This window comes from Capsicum annuum, chromosome 3 (assembly GCF_002878395.1).
Source record: "Capsicum annuum cultivar UCD-10X-F1 chromosome 3, UCD10Xv1.1, whole genome shotgun sequence".
In the NCBI taxonomy this organism is placed as follows: domain Eukaryota; kingdom Viridiplantae; phylum Streptophyta; class Magnoliopsida; order Solanales; family Solanaceae; genus Capsicum; species Capsicum annuum.
In genome coordinates this window covers 247,529,971-247,549,276 of record NC_061113.1, presented here as the reverse complement: position 1 = coordinate 247,549,276, position 19,306 = coordinate 247,529,971, and the positions used below count along the sequence as shown (strand labels likewise).

The following is a 19,306-nucleotide window of genomic DNA, read 5'->3' as shown; positions in this document are numbered from 1 at the left end:
AAACTTAACCTAATACCTTATCTAACTCTATGTAATAATTTACAATCTTTTCTTTTCATTTACCTTTAGTTCATCCATCCTCTTCTATCAGAGCATATCACTTGCCATTAGTAATGAGGATTCGGATTCCCTTTTACTCTCTTTTCTTTTTTTTGGTTCCCAAACTGGAGGCAGGGTGGTTTGATTGGTCGCTTGGCACTTAAGTTCAGGTAATTAGATATGAAGCCTAAGTTTGAACCTCCTTCTTAGAGACCAGTCTTTTTTTTTTTTGATAAGGTAAGTGAATTTCATTCATAAACAAGGCCGAGCTGGCCATATACAAAGGACAGTAACCAGTCTTATTAATAACTAAAATAGAGAGTAGCGATACTGATCCAAAATTCATAAGACAAAGGATGAAATCTTTTGAATAACAGTGCCGAATGGACATATGTGGTTTGGCAGAGATCTCTTGAAATAATATTACACAATTTATCATATGTTGACTCACCCGCAAAGCTTGAGATGCTATGTCAATTATCTTTACAGAGTCATCCATCAAATATTTCTTTAAAAGCCTCATAATTGCCACCAGAAGCTCATCTGATATGCCCGCACCAAGGTGGAAATTATGACCATGCATAGATTTAGACTTGATAGGATGATGGAACACAACACCATGGGGATCGCCGATACCAACCTGCACTTGCAGTTAAGAAAGCAGACGACCGAGATACATGAAGAAACAAAAAAAAAATAGACAGGCTTCGTAAATAAATGAAATCATAGCAAAAGGGATGGCCAATAGCATAGCAATATTAAAAGCAGTACCCAAGATAAAAAATCAGAGACCAGCACGCCAAAATTTCCAGCACCACTCAAACTACATATGTGCACCAGATTCCAGACTGTATGGACAATTTCATGGTCAGAATCCAAATATGCATCTTCAAAAAAGATTTCCTCGTTCTTTTGTGCTGGGTATGCCTCATCCCCAAACAATTTCCTGTGCAATGCTTTTAAACTGCCACCGAAGGAGAAGAAATTTTAACTGCTAAAGTGTCTTGCAACAGAGCAAAACAGATAGCATTGGAAGAAATCTGAAGCACATTGGTAAACTCATCTATGACTTCAGCCTAGTTGTAAGGATAATTAGAAAATATTGAGAAAGGGACATTTAACTGCAGCAGAAAGAATTCTAAAGGACCATCAACTTGACCAGAAATATAAAATATAACATTTGGCTGAAAATGTGCCCTGCAAATCAATTAGATAACTGCAAGCAAAATCAATATGAGAAATCAAACTATAAGATGAGAGAGATTATCATCCCCGCCCAACTTCACAGTAAGATGCCACTCACATTACCCTCACACTCTGTTCCTTTTGGTATTATACCGCTGGTAAACGGGTTTCTCCCCCAAACTATTAATAAAATCATTCACCTCCCGCTAAAGGACATCCCCGCGTATGTTGAAGTGAGTGATGGAGAATACATTTTCTCCTTGCCGGTGTGATGCGAGGCGCCGGCGAGATACCGGCGGAAGTCTAACGACGAGCAGTTTGAACAAATCCCTGGTGCACTACAACCTGTACCTCGAAGGGAGAAAGCATTGATGGAGACGTCGCAGAGCTTTTCCCATAAGGTGCTTGGGGTTTGTCCACAGAATAAAGAGGTGCAGGTCAAACATGATAGAAAAGGGAAAGATGATCACGTGCTTCTGACTGAAGGGCATGTGAAGGAACTTTTTAAAAGAATGGGCCCAGAAATTTTAAAAGAAAGTTTGGGTCATTTAGGGTTATTACATTGTAGGCCAAAGGAGGCCCAAAAACCAATTAATGACTCATTGAACTTTGAAACTGAACCTTTTGTGGACAATTTATTTACATCAAAACTCTCAGTTAAACCGAGGATAATTCTATCTGAAGAAGAGATGGGAGTTGCTACCATACAACCGGAATTTATTGCCGGAAAATTGGTTGTCTTCGAACCACTGGGCGACTTAGAAAACGAAGCTAACAGCATGCATGTGATCAGATTAGCTACAGAAGATGAAGGTGAGAGACAAGCAGATACTGATAGGGGAGAATTTCATCAAGACAACTGCTCAATTGCACAGAGTTCGATGTTTGAAGACCCTCTTCCCCTTCAAATTAATGACTCACTCTCAGAACAAGAAATTGAAGATAGAGCATCACTTTGGGTACAATCAAATGTACTCAAACTCAGCAAAAATTTTGGGGCAGCTTTCAAAGGGTGTGATAAGATAGCTTTTGAGCTTTTGCTGCGAATTGATCAGAAGAGGGGGGAATTGAGGCAAAAGAATATGGAGTTATCAACAACCAGGGCAAAGAACACAATTCCAAAGGAGATCAAAAATCTGGAATTTCATGTTAATTTTAAAGGAGGAGAGCCAAGAAACAGGGGGAGGAAAATAGTTGCTAATCTCCAATGAAAGTAAAAATCCTGGCTTGGAATGTGAGGGGGTTGAATAGTGAAAGCAAAAGGGGAGTAGTCAGAAGATTGTTTCAACAATGGGGAGCTGACATTTACATGTTGGTAGAAACTAAAGTGTCAGGAACAGAAGTAGGAGTGTTCAAACAGCTATGGCAGAATAGATGGATGGGTGAGTTTCATGTGGATGCCAAGGATGCCATTGGCAGAAGTAGAGGAATCGTAGTGATGTGGGATAAGAGGGTTTGGAAAGGGAAACCGGTGACAACAACTAATCAAATGAAGGCATTAATCAGGATTTCACTTGGTTTCTAACGGCAGTATATGCTTCTTGTGACTTATCAGTTAGTAGAGAGCTCTGGCAAGAATTTATCAATATTAAGGATGTATGCAATGGTCCTTGAGTGGCATGTGGCAATTTCAATACCACAAGATATCCTCTTGAAAGATCTGAAGGACATGGAATAACAGGGGCTATGACTGAGTTTTCTGAGTGGATCAATGAGATGGAATTCATCGACCCTCCTTTATTTGGGGGTTCTTTTACATGGAGAAGAGGGGACAATCACACATCCGCTACAAGGATTGACTGATTTTTGTTCTCACCACAGTGGGATGAGGCATTTACAAAGATCCAACAGAACATACTTCCTCAAATAGGTTCAGACCACAATCCAATTGTGCTTGAATATGGGGTTGTGCTTGAATGTGGGGAGTTAAATTTGATGAAATTTTACTTTAAATTCAATCAATGGTGGTTGAGGGTGGAGGGTTTCTCAGATAAAGTCGAAGAATGGTGGTCATCTTTGAGAAAATTTGGTTGTTAGGCCTTTTAAGTTTGCATTTTGCAAAATGTCCAACCCTCTTCAAGTGACATATAATAGATCTGTCTGTATATCTGCAGGACAGATAATAGATCTGTCGGATAGATAATAGATTTGTCTTAAAAATGGGTCATATCACTAAATAAAAAAAACTTATAGTCCATTTTGCAAAATAATAGACTTAAAAAGTCTATTTAGCCAAGAATCTCGTCATCTTTCAAAATCACTGGTACAGGATCCTATGTTTTAGCTTCAAAACTGAAACTAGTGGAGGGAAGCTAAAAGAATGGAAAATGGAGCAAAGAAACAACTGGAAACAACGGAAAGAGGAAATTCTTAATCACATGTCAGAGTTAGAGAAGATCCAGGAAAGGAGATTATTATCAGAAGATGAACTACTTCAAAAAATGCACCTTTCAATGGAGTTTGAGAATGTATCCAAAAATGAGGAAATAGCTTGGTGACAAAGATCAAGAGTGCAATGGCTCAAGCAAGGAGATAAGAATACCAAATACTTTCATAGGATTGCCACAGCCCATAAAAGACTCAATACTATTGAAAAGCTGATGGTGGAAGGGGATACAGTGACAGATTCAGAAGCTATTAAAAGGTCAATCATCAGTTTCTATCAAAATTTGTATAAGAAAATAGAGCAGTGGAGACTTGAGTTTAATTTACAAGGAACACAAAGTATCAGTCGATAAGAAAGGGAATGGTTGCAAAGAGAGTTTGAGGAAGCTGAGGTTCTAAATTGTATAAAATTTTGTGCCAGTGACAAAGCTCTAGGTCCGGATGGTTTTCCATGAGTTTTTTTCAGAATTTTTGGGGAATACTAAAGAACGATTTCATGAATGTTGTTCGCCAATTTCATGAAAGTCATGCTACGTATGTGGCCCTTTTCCCAAAAAAGACAAGGGCAGTAGATCTTAGAGACTTTAGACCTATAAGTTTCATTAGTGGAGTCTACAAGGTATTCGGCAAACTTTTGGCAGAGAGATTGAAGACAGTGATCAGTAAAAGCTTGTAAACAGACATCAAATGGCCTTTATACATGGTAGAAAAATTATGGATGCAGCTCTAATAGCTAGCGAATGTGTGGACTCCAGTCTTAAGGGAGAAATTCCATTGATCATGTGTAAGCTTGACATTGAAAAAGCATATGATCATGTTAATTGGGATTTCTTGCTCAACATCCTAAGGCAGATGGGATTTGGAGAAAAGTGGCTGAAATGGATAGGTTTTTGCATCAAAACCGTTAGGTTCTCAATTCTAGTGAACAGAGAACCTGCTGGTTTTTTCCTTCAGAAAGGGGATTAAGACAGGGTGAGATCCCCTCTCCCTTTTCCTTTTCATTATAGCTATGGAGGGACTTAATAGTATGATGAGTAAGGCTGGGCATTTGGTTTGTTCGGTTTGATAGTTTAATATCGATTCGGTTTTTCGATTGTCGGATTGACAAAAATGACAACTGTAACCAAACCGAAATAAATTTGGTTCGGTTTCTACAAATTCGGTTCGGTTATTTCGAATTTTTATTTCGGTTTTGAAGATTAAAGTAGTGAACCTCTTTTTGTTATGACTGGACATTTAAAATTAATAAAAAAAAAAATTAAATAATTCAAACCTATTTTTCATTCCCAGATATAAATAACTCAACATGGATGAAACTAAATGATATAATCATAAGTCTAACATAATATATAACTTCATTATACATAAGTTAGCATAAACAGTCAGAACTCGGAAGAGTGGTCACTGCCGAAAAGACCACAGTCGGCACTACGGGTTGCAGCCCACAATGGTCGTCTGGTCGCCGGCTCTGGTGTTGTTGTACAGACGACGATCTCGTCGACGGTCTATGATTCGATCGATTGTTCGACTATTGGACTGATGTATGTTGTTAGTTGTATGTGGCGTGCTATTACTTATTAGTTATTAGGGTTGCTATTATATATTTATATTATTATATATTAAATATTATATATATATATAATAAAATATATATATTATTAATTATTTGTAGAATTTCGATTAATCGGTTTATCCGAATTATTTTTTTGAAAAAACGAAAATCAAACCGTTTAACCGAATTTCAAAAATTAAAAATCAAAATTGATCCGAAAAACCGAAAAACCAAACCAAAATTAAAATTTCGGTTTGGTTTTTCGATTTTTTCGATTTAAACCAAAATATGCCCAGCCCTAATGATGAGGGTAGCCATTGTTCATAACTGGATAAAAGGTTTCAATATAAGGAATCAGCCTGGGGATGAGTTGCAAATAAGTCATTTTCTATATGCAGATGACACTGTCATTTTTTGTGATGCTAATGCGGAACAAATTTGTTACATCACTTGGAGGAAGAGTCACACTAATCAACTCAGTATTAGTATTGGATGCTCTGCCTACATATGTAATGTCTCTATTTCCTCTACCCTCGAAGGTAGAAGAGAGACTAGACAAGATGCGGAGAGATTTTTTATGGCTGGGCAATAAGGAAAAGGAAAAGGAATTCATCTGGTCAAGTGGCAAACATCCTTACTTAGCAAGAAGACAGGGGGACTTGGTATAAAAAATCTGGGTATTCAGAATAAATGTCTCCTTTCAAAGTGGTTATGGAGATATGTTAGTGAAGATCATGCTTTATGGAAGAGAGTAATCCTAAATAAGTATGGCCAGAACGAACAATGGGTTTTTAATGCAGTTTCTAGCACCTATGAGGTATCCGCTTGGAGATCAATCAGAAACTTGTGGCCCCACTTGCAGGAGAACTCAGAATACAAAGTGGGAGAAGGCACTAGAATTTATTTCTGGAAAGACAAATGGATTGGCCAAGAGTCTTTAAAAGTAGTATTCCCTGACCTCTTTTCCTTCTGTGACAACCCTGAAGCAATAATTGCCGAGATCTGGTCTCCTCCGGGATGGAATCTTATCTTTAGAAGATTTTTGAATGATTGGGAAGTGGACAAAGTTGCTGAACTTCTGCTCAGATTTGGAGAATTTACAAGCTTAACTACAAATATGGACAATATATAAGGTGGAAACATGATACTGATGGAAAGTTCTCTGTAGGTAGATTGTATAAGAAAGAGATATTGTCACAATCAGGGGGCATCTCAGGGCCATGGAAACAGATATGGAAGCACAACATTCCAGCCAAGGTGAAATGATTCACATGGTTGGTTTCGAGAAGGGCATGTCTCACACAGGAAAAATTGAAGAAAAGAGGTTTTCAGATTGTTTCCCGGTGTTTTTTTTGTCATGAGAAGGAGGAAATCAACAATCATTTGTTTCTTCATTGCAAGATCACTTCGCAAATATAGCATATGTTTCTTAGCTTATCTCAACAGGCCTGGGTGATGCCTGAGCACACAGCTGACCTCCTAAGCTGTTGGAGTAGAAGGGAAGGAAGCAAGACTCAAAAAAGATGGTGGACTTTAATACCATCCTGTGTGTGGTGGTGGACTTTAGTACCATCCTGTGTGTGGTGGTCAATTTGGAGAGAAAGAAACTTCAGATGCTTTGAGAATATTACCAACACAATACAAAAGGTTAAAGAAAATTGTATTAACACTCTGTACTTTTGGTGTAAAGAAGAAGGTATAGAAGAGGTAGAACAGTTAGTAGATTTCTTAGGGGCCTTGTAATTATGGTACTAGTTTGTAACTTTTTGGAGGTAGCCAGCATACCCTTAATGCTGAAGAATACAACTTTACCTTTATATATAAAAAAAAAAAAAAAAAAAAAACACAGTTGACAAATCAAGTTTTAAAAAATACTGTTATAAACCAGAATTCTGAGGAAAAGTACTTTGCAAGGGTATCAGTGAAGATTCATACAGCCGACTCCAACTTGTTTGGAATTGAGACACAATTTGGAGGGGCGGAAAGAGGGAAGGGGGGGGGGTTTAAAGGAAGAGAGTGTGTGGTTATGGGTGATACCTCTCTATTTTGGGAAGCATTGAAACAACATAGGGCTATCGCTGAATTGGCACACTGAAAACGCATTGAAACTTTTATTAGCAGAATAGATATATTGATATGCCCCATTGAAACTCACTTTCTTACTTCTAAATTTAAAACTACCAGGTAATAGTTCTATATTAGCTAGTGATTGAATCTCTATTCAGCTACTTCAACATGACCAAGAAAAGAAAAAGAACACAGAATTCAAAATTAGTCCACATAACCAAGTCATGCTCAAAAGGATCACAAATTGATGAGACAAGGACGGAAAATCGAGGATGTAATAGAACAATTACCTCCAGAGAAGTAATCTTGGCGGAAGGTAGTGAGATCGTTTCCCTAACTGAAACAGCCAAATATGACAAATAAATCTAAGCATGTGAATAACAAAATGAAAGTTCATCAGACAATGATCTTACATGAACAGGATCTGTTTAACCAAAAAGAAAAGGTCATCAAACTGTTCATTTTAGTTCCAAGTGCTACTTACAGATAACAAGTGCTCCGTAGGTGAGTAATTTTGGCATAGTTCCTCATGAAACATCCTTATATCATGAAATATGTCGAGTTTAGGGAAGGGCTCTAATTCCTGAAGTAACACACACACAGTAATTAATATGCCAAATGAGTAGTGCACAGGCTTCTCGGGCACTATGATGATCCCAACAGATCAGGTAATAAGAATACCATAATGCATACTTTAATGTACTCATGTAGAGATGGATCAGAGTCCAAGGTGAGTTGGCAGAGCAGTGACAGAACTTTAGATGATGTGGCAGCTGATAGTTTGGAACTAGATTCAGAAGGAACACACCACATTACCAACTTGGAGATCAAGAACTGTATTGGAAAAATGACGAAAGGTTAAAACACACTTGAAAAGTTAAGTGTAAATAATATAGATAAATAACAAAATAAGAGCATCAGCGACATCAACCTGAAGCTGTTCACCTAAGACAATAGTGGTTCCCTCCAATTGCTTGATTTTGAATATTTTTAGCAAAGAAGAAATCATTCCGCAACACTGGTCCAGCAAAGCATCAAGGTCCAAGCATTGACTAATCACGTTGAGGAGATAACTGGAAAAAAAATAATGTTAGAAGCGAGATCCTCTAAGCATGAAATAAATATTTTATGAAAATAGAGTAAATGTAGCACCACCAGCGGAATGCAGGGAAGCACACAACTAAGTATACAAATACCCCCTCAGATCAGCCATGTGGTGTAAACAAATTGAGGATAAACAAAAGCTCAGACAACTTCAGTCATTCTACAATGAAAATGTATCAACATATTTTATTCAAATAAGAAGCAATTCTAAGTCTAGATAGATTCCTAACAATAACGATCCATATGTCACAAAAAATGAACAGATATATCGGAGAAAACATAAAAACCAAAGGGAAAAGTCCATTATCAACATTTGAAATTCCAATCTAACACAAGAAGAAAATTACAAGGCTATTGCATTTCACAGATGACCTTCTCAGTTTATTCACAACTAGCAAGTGAAATAAATTTGTCCTCGCCATGAAATACTGCCCCCCTAAGCAGAGGTGCAATCCTCCAATTTTTATTTTTATTTTTTATCAGGTAAACGGTTCCATTAATCACAAGGTCGATTAAACTTACCTGGCAGTACTAGGAACTGCAACTCGATGCCCTAATACATCAATAAGCACTTCAATCCCAGCAAGCCTATCAGATTTGTGCCGGAAATGACCAGCTGCAGAAACTTTGTAATGCATCTCTACTACACACTGCAGAGCAATATAAAATATTTAGAAACTGCGCACCTAGTAGTTATTAGGTAAGACCTATAGTCTAACAAAAATTTCAAAGAAAAAATGTATGTTCATATATACAACAACAACAATATACCCAGTGTAAGAAATGTATATTGATGTATATTTATATAAAGAGCAAGCAGTACCGTAAATACTCGATCTGGTCGGAAGATGTTAATCTTGTCAATAATACCAATATTTTGACTAGAAGCATCTCTACAAGAAAGCAGTAAAAGAAAATTTAGAGAGAACATGCCAACAACAATATAAGATTACAAAAAATGACCGAGAGGATACTGCACATCTCCAAGAATCCATCCACAACTGTCATAATTGCACGTGCAATTGTCTCCTTGGAGAATAAAGGAAGAATAGGGTCTGCAGCTGTTGAAGCAAGAGAGAAAATTGTATTGACAATTGAAACCTGCATATACGTTAGGATGAATTATTGAGGCAGTACTTCGGAGAGAAGATTGAGTTTCGTGTGGAAGTGAGTTAATGTTGACAACAAAAATGAAACACTCATCACAACATAGCACCAAACACTACTCTACATAGGAGCAACTGCTATGTACAGAAACAGACGCTATTCCAAACTTATGAGGTTCATGTAAGCAGATCTCTACACAACAAGATAAATTTCAGCAACTTCCTCACATAGTACACACCTCATTTCAGATAAATCAAGAGAATGTCAACTCGAATGCATGTGAAGGAAGAGTCATACCATGTGTGTCCTTATAAGCTTGTCTCTTTCAATTTCAGATATTTTAGTAATATCCAGAATTGAACTTTCAAGTACAGCTGATCCCTTCTCCCAACCAGCCTTCTTACTGCAATGTAACGCAATACAAACCGAGAAAATATCCACAAAGTGATTCTTAATCATTTCAGCAAGAGGCTCGCAAGCAACCTGCAAAAGATGAAAACATTGAAATTTCAGGTAAGGAACAAAACAGTGTCTAAATGCTGAGAATATTCAAAAGAGAACGCATGGAACTTGTAGCATAAGCACCATAAGAATACTAGAGAAATCATACAAGCATATGACTAACTTAAAATTGCAACTGAATGAAAAATGACTACAAGAAACTCCAACCTTCGCAATCCAATTCATGTTGGAGATGTCTCCATGCAAGAGTAAAGATGAAAGAAGCCAACGGCAGCAGGATTGAATGAAACTGATAGGCTCTACATTGAAATCAAACAGATCCCTCGCCTGGTGTGACATATAATTAATGTGTTAGCTATTCGCGTCACAACAGATTGTTGATAATGAGTAGGATTAGAAAGAACCCACACATTACCTCGAGAAGAGAAGCTAAACTTACACCAGTAGCAACCCAACTAAAGAGGATTGACGCCATGAGTTCTTTCATATACTGCAAATAGTCAAGATTGTGCCAGAGAGAAAAATGATTTAAGGTGCAAGCAAGTTGACAATCTCACACTTCTTGATTACGTACTATAAGGCTGAATGTTACGCTCTTTAACCAACATAAATAAAGAGTGATGGAGATCTAATCATACCTTTGACCTAGAAGTATACTTTAACTCCCTTGATAGATTATCAAGGGCAGCAATAACAAGTCTCCTGAAAAGAGGATAATATAAGAAACAAGAGATCTACCAGGAAAACATGACCAAGTAATGACTTTTTTTGAGAAAGGAAAACATGACCAAGTAATAACTTTTGATTACCTTAAACAAGGGTTAATAGCAGCAATAACACAGACCATAAAAACAGCCTACAAAACAACAAATTAGACAAATATAACCTCACAAAGTCAAAATAATTAATCTTAGACGAAGAGATCTACATGTTCTCTCTAATAATTTCAGCCCATTAATATGTCACTGTAAGAAACCCCCTTAAACAAACCTGGTGTAAATCATGTTCATCAGGTCAAAGTGCCAGGCGGACAACAATGAAGTAAAATAAATTGGATCTCAGGACGATGGAAACACATTCTAGATTAAGATGTGACAGAAACACATGCTAAATTGGAACATAAAGTAAGCAAAATCATGATACTTAACTTTTATAAAATTGGACATGATGACCTCTTACCAACAGCAACCAAATACACAGAACGGTTCACGCAAAGACCATTCTTTAAATTGGGAAAACATAACTCTTTCAATAATCAACCTAGCAGCCATTTAAAATGTTGCCTTATATTCCTCGATAAGAGATGTTCATATTTTTTAGCCAAAAGAATGAAAATTATCAAGCAAAACCAGCCCTCCCATTTTTTTGTGGTTAATCCAAGAAAAACCAGCCTCCTGAATACCTCCAATTCAATCTTTTCACTGTGCAGCGCAAGATGAGCTAGGGTTACAATTGCTGTTTCCAATATGATACGAGGCTGAGGACCAGAAGCTAAAACTTCCTTCGCCATCACAATTTTCTCTCTGGAGAAAGTCACAAGCTTTGTGCCGAAATTTGAACTGGAACAGAAAATTTCAGGTGAATCATTGAAATGCTAAACACTCAAGAACTTAAATGCTAACAGAAGAGAGAAAAAAGATGGACAATTGTGAAGGACAGTGGTATGAAGAAAAAGAAACCTAAAAACTGAATCTGCATAAAAGATGTAGTGGATGTTTTCCTGGTAAATGCTCACATAATGCAACTCTAAATTGTAGTACACGAAGAAAGTAGAAAACCTACGAAAAATATATGGTTTTCTACGGACGAACACAATCTTCTATGCATAAAGGAACCTCATGGGTGCACAAAAAGCAATAGGGAACAAGGAATAAGAGGCTATTCTCCAGTTGTGAAAATCACTCTTATATCAAGTGATATCTCCTACCTCTCCAAGGCCCAAAAAACTACATTAAGTTAACATAAGCATAGAAAGCCTGCTGGATACATTACAGATCGAGATGGCAGTGAGAACTTGCCAAGGAGATTAAGATAATGACAACTGCTAATAAATGATAACTCATAATTTCTGATAAGTGAAACAACAACAAACCCAGTGTATTCTCACAGCGTGAGTCTGGGGAGGGTAAGATGTACGCAGTCCATACTACCTCCGAAGAAGTAGAGAGGTTGTTTCCGATAGCCCCCCGGCTCAAAATAAATTAAGATAAGATTTAAAAAATTTAATAAATTTCAATAGTCGAAATTTAATTAATTCACGCGAAGCGCGAATGAATCCACTAACAACAACAACAACAAACCCAGTGTATTCCCACCAAGTGGGGTCTGGGGAGGGTAGAGAGTACGCAGTCCATACCGCTACCTCCAGAGAAGTAGAGAGGCTGTTTTCGATAGACCCCCGGCTCAAGATAAAGAAAGTAGACCAAAGCGTAATTAAATAAGAAGCAAGATGGATAGCATAACATGACAAGGAATAAGACACATAAAAATAGAAGTCAGAGCAATAAGAAATAAAATAAATAAGCGCAATAGGAGAAAGAGACCCATGCCCGCCTGACCGGGCTCCTATCTTTGGACCCAATCCTAGGTTTACTAACCCGACTCAACCTGAGCTCTTCTAACTACTTACTAAATCCACGCACACAACCTAGCCTTCTACCCTTCTCCGCGACCTCCACACCTTCCTATCTAGGGTCATGTCCTCAGTAAGCAGAAGTTGTTCCATATCATGTCTAATCACTTCCCTCCAGTACTTCTTCGGCCTACCTCTCCTTCTTCTGAAGCCATCTAACGCTAACCTCTCGCATCTACGAACTGGGGCATCCGTGCCCCTCCTCATCACATGCCCAAACCATCTCAACCTTCCTTCGCGCATCTCATCCTCCAACAAACCACTCCGACCTTCTCCCGAACGGTCACATTCCTGACTCTATCCCCTCTGGTAAGTCCACACATCCAACGCAACATTCTCATTTCCGCTACCTTCATTTTTTGAATGTGGGAGTTCTTGACTGGCCAACACTCTGCTCCATATAGCATAGCAGGACAGACTGCCGCTCTGAAGAATTTACCTTTAAGCTTTAGTGGCACCTTCTTGTCACACAACACTCCCAAGGCGAGCCTCCATTTCATCCAACCAGCTCCAATACGGTTAGAGACATCCTCATCAATCTCACCATTCCCCTGAATCATAGACCCAAGATACCTAAAACTATCCCTCTTTCGGATCTCCTGGGAATGCAACCTTACCACGACATCATCCTCCTGCCTCACCTCACTAAACTTACATTCCATATATTCCATCTTGGACCTACTCAACCTGAACCCCTTAGATTCAAGGGTTTTGCCTCCAAACCTCCAAACCTCAAATAAGTGAAAGACAAACAAATATTAAATAATTTTTCCTCCCCTCAGTCATGTCTCCTTGATTCAAACTAAGCAAGGACTTTGCCCAAAATGTTATTGGTGAATTTTCCTTTTCTAATTTCATAAACCCGTTTAGACATTACCAACCTACTTGAAATGAATTTATCAAATCAAGGGAGAAGGATAATCACTATTTTATATGACCAAGAGGAGCTGACCACGCCAACCGCATCCTTCGAATGTGGGGGATGATGAGAAAACCCTCTACCCTTTTCTCCACTTAAATACCCGAGTTAGTTTGCTCGGAGCAAGACCTGAACCTGTGACCTAATACACAAGTCCCTCAACCTTTGCCAATTGTGCTAATCCCCAGGGGCAATACAGGAAAATCATTATTCAACAAACAAAAGATGAATTACAGTAGAACTGCGAAATCCTTGTAGAACTCTCAAACTGCATGCATTTTCTTTAAATGTAAGCAATTTTCTTGCTGCTCCAATAGTTTCTTGTCCTTCGAGTTCTATTTTGTTACTATCTGTTGTGTCTTGTATCTCAATTATTGTATTGTTTAGTTGTAGATTCCGTTCTGTTACTATTTGCTATTTTTATTATTGTTTATTGTTTATTGTTTCTTGTACTTCCATTACTTCTTTTTGGGGACTGCTTTGGACTGTCTTTCTTGAGCCGGGGGTCTATCGGAAAATCTACCTCTGAGGTAGGGGTAAGGTCCGCATACACTCTACCCTCAGCAGACCCCACTTTGTGGGACTACACTGGGTATGTTGTAGTTGTTGTAAGCAGATGTTCTTGCTTCAACAAAATGGTATGGCTCCTTAAAAGGGTTCCTGGAATAGTTTGTAGATTTTCCATGCAAAGATTACAAGCAACACCTTTTTTCTATTTAGTAGCATAAAGAAAATTAGGGTTCATGTTTTAGTCCAACCACAGTTACATCACATTAGCATGCACTTGATTTAAATAGAGAACTCTAAAAGAATTCTACGTAATAAAAGTAATTCTCAAAGAATTCTAAGTAAGAAAAGTAATTGACTGTGTGATCACTAATAACCATGCTACTTCACTTGATGCTAATTAGGATAGTTATCTCTGGCCAAGCAGTAAGTTTTTGACAGACTTAAAAAGGTAACAGTGCACCAAAAAGCAAAAGAAAAAACTAATGTCATACCATATGTCCTGGAACAATTCAAAATGACCATCCCAAGTTTGGAAAAGCACACCAACCCGCTGAGCAAAGCATAACCTAACTCGATAATCAGGATCGCGAAGCATCAACAACAGCTTCTCAATCATGGACTGCTCAAATTTGAAGCAGGGGTCATGAAAGAAAATGATGTTATTGTACATCAGAAATTAAAATGAAACTAGACAAAAAGGAAAAGCGACCACGTTCCCAATCTTTCTTTATCAAGATTTAAAAGGCGATACCTGACCAGTCTGCGGATCCACTAAAATGAAATTGCAAATGCAATCAATAAGCTTAGTCCGGCCAACCCAATCAAAGAGGTCACTGTCTGCAATTTTGTTCACCAGGTCTCCCAGAGAACTCAAGCCCTACAACCCCATTTCACAGAACATGCAAATTGAGAAAGTTATATTAGGAACAAGAAAGGAGATTCTATTGTTCAAGAAAAGAGAGAAGCAACAACACTAAGGAAAACATCTTTCCACCCAATTAAAAAAAATACTACTAAAACATTATGTGAGTAAGGCATTAAGCTGCATCGCAGATCTAGCAGTGATGTTGGTAGAAATATATAACCTTTGGACCATATAAGAGCAAATATTTCAGAGGAATATTTAAAAAAAGTATTAAATTAACGATAATGTTTTGTCATAAAGAAGTTCTGGTGGTTGCCTTTGACAGAAACCTACCAATGTTTAAATTGCATTGGCTGGAGCACTGTACTACATCTTCTTCTTTAACTGGTAAATCTCTTACATAGGATTTTATTTTATTCTACGTTTATAACACAAGAAACTTGCAGTTTTAATTATAAATTACAGTAAGAAAACTGACACTTCTAATTTAAGTGTATGACAAAGGAAATCCGGTCTATAATGATTTAACGGAAAAGGGTCAGATATGACCATGTACTATCAGAAATAGAGTAAATATATCCCTCGTTATACTTCGGTCCAAATATACCCCTTCATTTATACTTCCAGTCCAAATATACCCCTCCTCCTATTATACTTCCACACAAATTTGCCCTTAATTTTAACAGGGGGACAAGTGTCAAGCTCAGAATCAACTGACACACTCAATTTTAAATTCTCGATTCCTTTAGTCACCCACTTAACACGATCCGACCATTTGCTTTTTTTTTCCATCTTCTCCTCTCAAAACCCAAATCTGAGTTCTCAAAACCAGAAAAAAAGGGGTTCCCCGAAATTCATCATCATTAAATTTTCTTGAGGAATAAATTAAATGATCATATTTCGCAATTCTAATACTCAAAAAGATTTTTGTACATTTTCATCCTTCTTCTATCTAATTCATGGACTTGATGCATTATCTTGTGGAATTCCTTCATCGCATCACATATTTTCCAGAATCTGGTCCTTCCTCGTGCCCTCCACTCACTGAATCTCCACCATTCTCCAGAGCAGCATCTTTCTACCTCTTTTTCCATGAGTTTACCTACTTTTTATTCTTTCTCCTTCATCCTATTCCAATGCAGCCACTTGTTGCTGCCTATATTCTCTTAACCTATCCCTCCTATCTATTTGAGTGGCATACATTTCCTACTAGTCACTTCATCAGACTAACCAATTAAACTCATTGAAGATTATCAAGGAAGCACATCGACAGAGTTGAAAAAGGAGAAGATGAATTCTGGCAAACTCCATTTATCATGCAAAATCATCAAGAAAACTCAAATTTTGGTCTTATGAGAAGAACATGAAAAGAAGAGAAAATGGATTGGATCTGGTTAAACGGGGGACTAAAGGAATCACGTATTTAAAATTGGGGGTAAGTTATTCGATTTTGAGCTTTACATGTGCCCCTTGGTCAAAATGAAGGGTAAATTTGTGTCAAAATATAATAAGAGGGGTATTTTTGAACAGAAAGTATAGCAGAAGGGGTATGTTTGAACCGAAAGTATAACAAGGGGTATATTAAACTATTTCTGATAGTACAAGGATATATGACCCTTTTCCGATGATTTAATAGGAATTCGTACGGTTCCAAGTAAGAAATCTGTTAGATCATTAATTTATCATGTCAGTTAACTAACGATAAGAATCTTAGGGAACTTAAAAAGTAATTTAACAGTGTAACATCCTAGTTCTGATCCTTGTTGTGACCGATTGTAAGTTCGTGAAGTATCAGCTAAAAAGGTCCATCTTCCTATCAAAGACATCCTGATTTACTATTTCATTTTATCTTATGGAGTTTTACTCGATACGGAGTACACATTTATTCACTATTCAGGATGGAGTCTTGACATATTATACATTCTGAAAAAGCCTTAAAATGATACAAGTGTACCAGTGTAGACTACATTTAAGAACTCTAAGAATCGTGTAATATATATGGAACTTCATTTAGAAGACATAGTTTGGTTTAACTAAAACTACATTTAGCACCATGTAACATGCAGATAAAATATAAGGTCCATTTTCCTATCAAAGACATCCTGATTTACTATTTCATTTTATCCTATGGAGTTTTACGCGATACGGAGTACACATTTATTCAGAATGGAGTCTTGACATATTATACAATCGAAAAAGCCTTAAAATGATAAAAGTGTACCAGTGTAGACTACATTTAAGAACTCTAAGAATCGTGTAATATATATGGAACTTCCTTTAGAAGACATAGTTTGGTTTAACTAGAACTACATTTAGCACCATGTAACATGCAGATAAAATATAAGATATACCAATTATACCTCTTCAGACAATCTTTCCCGTGAAGACAAAGTTCTCTTTGGGTACTTTGCAACACCATCAAAGGATAACAGTCTCTCCAACAAACTGCAGATGGCCACTAGCACATTTAGAGACTGGACCTTGAGATTCATCTGTATGTCTAGGAAATCATTTAAGGATGTAATCTGCAGAGAGAAGAAGAATTAAGTAATTATCAGAGCTTTCAAGGCATAAATAACTTGTAGTAACTAAGACAAATAAACTTCAAAGAGCCACATTACCAAATTTAAGAACTTTCTGCTAGAAGACCAATGAGGATGTTGACAAAGCCCGTGTACGATTAATTCAAGGACCTAATTAGAAATCAAATGTCAGCAAGATATTCATCAACAAATGCAGTATCATCAAGAAACAATTCCAGAACAGATAATTCCAATAGGGTTACCCTTGGGTCACTTTCTTTCTCCATGAGCTCAAACATGACATCCCATGTGTGAAATGGTGAAGCTGAAAAGAATTTTGTGATGATCGATACAACTTCCATTCTCTGATTTACAGATGAAACCAATATATCGGCAGTAGCTTTTCCCCCAATGCTCACAGAGTCAGCGTCTTTAGAACCAATGTTCACATCCAACTCCATGTCTATGATCATACTAGTGCGGCTATTTACTGGATGAGAATCTTGACTAGAAACTGATGCAGAAGAGTCAAGGCCGCCCCTCTTTGAATGAATATTACTTCCACTACTTAAGGATCCTTCATACAGTTTAGCAAGAACCTTCAGAAGCCTCTCCACAGATTGGATTACTGCAGCCAGTATGTCTATGCTATTGTCGATTTGCATTTCATTAAATAATGGGGAGCATAGAAAACTTTCAAAGGACACACGAATGGTGCCAATTGTGTCAAAAATTGACCTTGAACCCAACAAACCAGAAACAAGGTCGTCACAACTTTTCTCCAAGATACAAGCAGCTCGATCCAACAACTTCGACACATATTGACTCAGAGTGGCAAGGCAAGGCACAATTTCTTCTCCTGTCCTAAGAGTGAACAGCACATGAAGTATAACACAAACAAAAAGATTAGGCATTCCATTGCAAGCAGGAGATGTAACTTAAAAGCAGAGGGCAAAAAGAGAATGTTAAAAATCAGTTCAATGTTGTTAATGTACCAGTAAGGAAAAATGTATTCATGTCATTATCATAGACAATTATTAAGATTAAGACCGAAACTAGCAAACATTAAAGAGAAAAGGATAGACCTTGTACTGTATGAGCAATACATGAAGTTTGATAAAATAGCACAGAGGAAAATGACATCAGATAGAAGCATCTTTTCACATTCTTCATCTTTAATAATTTCAAGAATGTGATTTTCGACTTCGTGACAAAGTGGATCTCTGATCTGTCGGGGAAGACGTAAGCTTTGGCAACGAGGTGGTAGAATATCCTGAAACCAGTAAAAAGTCTATTGTGATAAAGACTTTGACCACAAAGAGAAGAAAACACAACAAAAGAGTGTAACACCTCCAGATCAGATTCCTGGCCGATCCTTGCAAGAACTTCAACAGAGCATTCAAAAAGATCATGCACACTTTCATGTGTGTGATCTTCAACCTACAACAATAGGAATTTCAGTATCTTAGTCAACTTAACAATATTCATGAGAGAGAGCATAGGTATAAGCATAAAACAATCCAAAAACAACAATATATACCTTCACATCATTCAAGGTTTCAGGAACGTAGTGTAATGGGTAAAGTCCTTTATCGAACAATGGTGTACCACCGGTACAAAGAGCATAAACAGCTGTTGGCAATAGAGAAACCAGCTGTTTATTCAACATTGAACATTCCTACATGTGAAAGCAACACACCACCATTAACAGAAAAACCATCTGCTTTTTGCTGAGAACATGCAATATCACTGTGCAATATTTTCTTTATATGCTTAAAGCAATATCTTGAGTGTCTTTATATGCTTAAAGCAATATCTTGAGTGGATTGACTTCAGATTGGAAGGAGAGGATCCTAGAATTTCAAGTTCAGCTGATTTTGAGGAAGTGGTTGACTTGGTTGATTAACATAATTTTAAAGACGGCTAAAATGCCTGAAGCTTGGAGGTAGAGTACGAT

At 37.4% G+C, this 19,306-nt stretch overlaps 1 protein-coding gene across 5 annotated transcripts in view; it reads right to left on the bottom strand.

Moving 5' to 3' along the window:
• LOC107862525 (serine/threonine-protein kinase ATM) overlaps positions 1 to 19,306 on the bottom strand; it is a 71,218-nt gene that overhangs the window by 39,197 nt on the left and 12,715 nt on the right. For all 5 annotated transcript variants that reach the window (XM_047409716.1, XM_047409715.1, XM_047409717.1 and 2 more), the window contains 23 exons: positions 18,890 to 19,027; positions 18,700 to 18,789; positions 18,435 to 18,622; positions 17,613 to 18,213; positions 17,449 to 17,520; positions 17,188 to 17,352; positions 14,714 to 14,839; positions 14,454 to 14,581; positions 11,304 to 11,460; positions 10,711 to 10,757; positions 10,540 to 10,603; positions 10,317 to 10,391; positions 10,109 to 10,228; positions 9,737 to 9,922; positions 9,312 to 9,433; positions 9,156 to 9,225; positions 8,855 to 8,982; positions 8,160 to 8,301; positions 7,922 to 8,062; positions 7,713 to 7,811; positions 7,519 to 7,565; positions 811 to 1,003; positions 491 to 679 (listed from right to left, as the gene is read on the bottom strand). In XM_047409716.1, the coding sequence (XP_047265672.1) occupies positions 491 to 679; positions 811 to 1,003; positions 7,519 to 7,565; positions 7,713 to 7,811; positions 7,922 to 8,062; positions 8,160 to 8,301; positions 8,855 to 8,982; positions 9,156 to 9,225; positions 9,312 to 9,433; positions 9,737 to 9,922; positions 10,109 to 10,228; positions 10,317 to 10,391; positions 10,540 to 10,603; positions 10,711 to 10,757; positions 11,304 to 11,460; positions 14,454 to 14,581; positions 14,714 to 14,839; positions 17,188 to 17,352; positions 17,449 to 17,520; positions 17,613 to 18,213; positions 18,435 to 18,622; positions 18,700 to 18,789; positions 18,890 to 19,027 (3,288 nt within the window). The remainder of the gene's footprint in view (positions 1 to 490; positions 680 to 810; positions 1,004 to 7,518; positions 7,566 to 7,712; positions 7,812 to 7,921; positions 8,063 to 8,159; positions 8,302 to 8,854; positions 8,983 to 9,155; positions 9,226 to 9,311; positions 9,434 to 9,736; positions 9,923 to 10,108; positions 10,229 to 10,316; positions 10,392 to 10,539; positions 10,604 to 10,710; positions 10,758 to 11,303; positions 11,461 to 14,453; positions 14,582 to 14,713; positions 14,840 to 17,187; positions 17,353 to 17,448; positions 17,521 to 17,612; positions 18,214 to 18,434; positions 18,623 to 18,699; positions 18,790 to 18,889; positions 19,028 to 19,306) is intronic.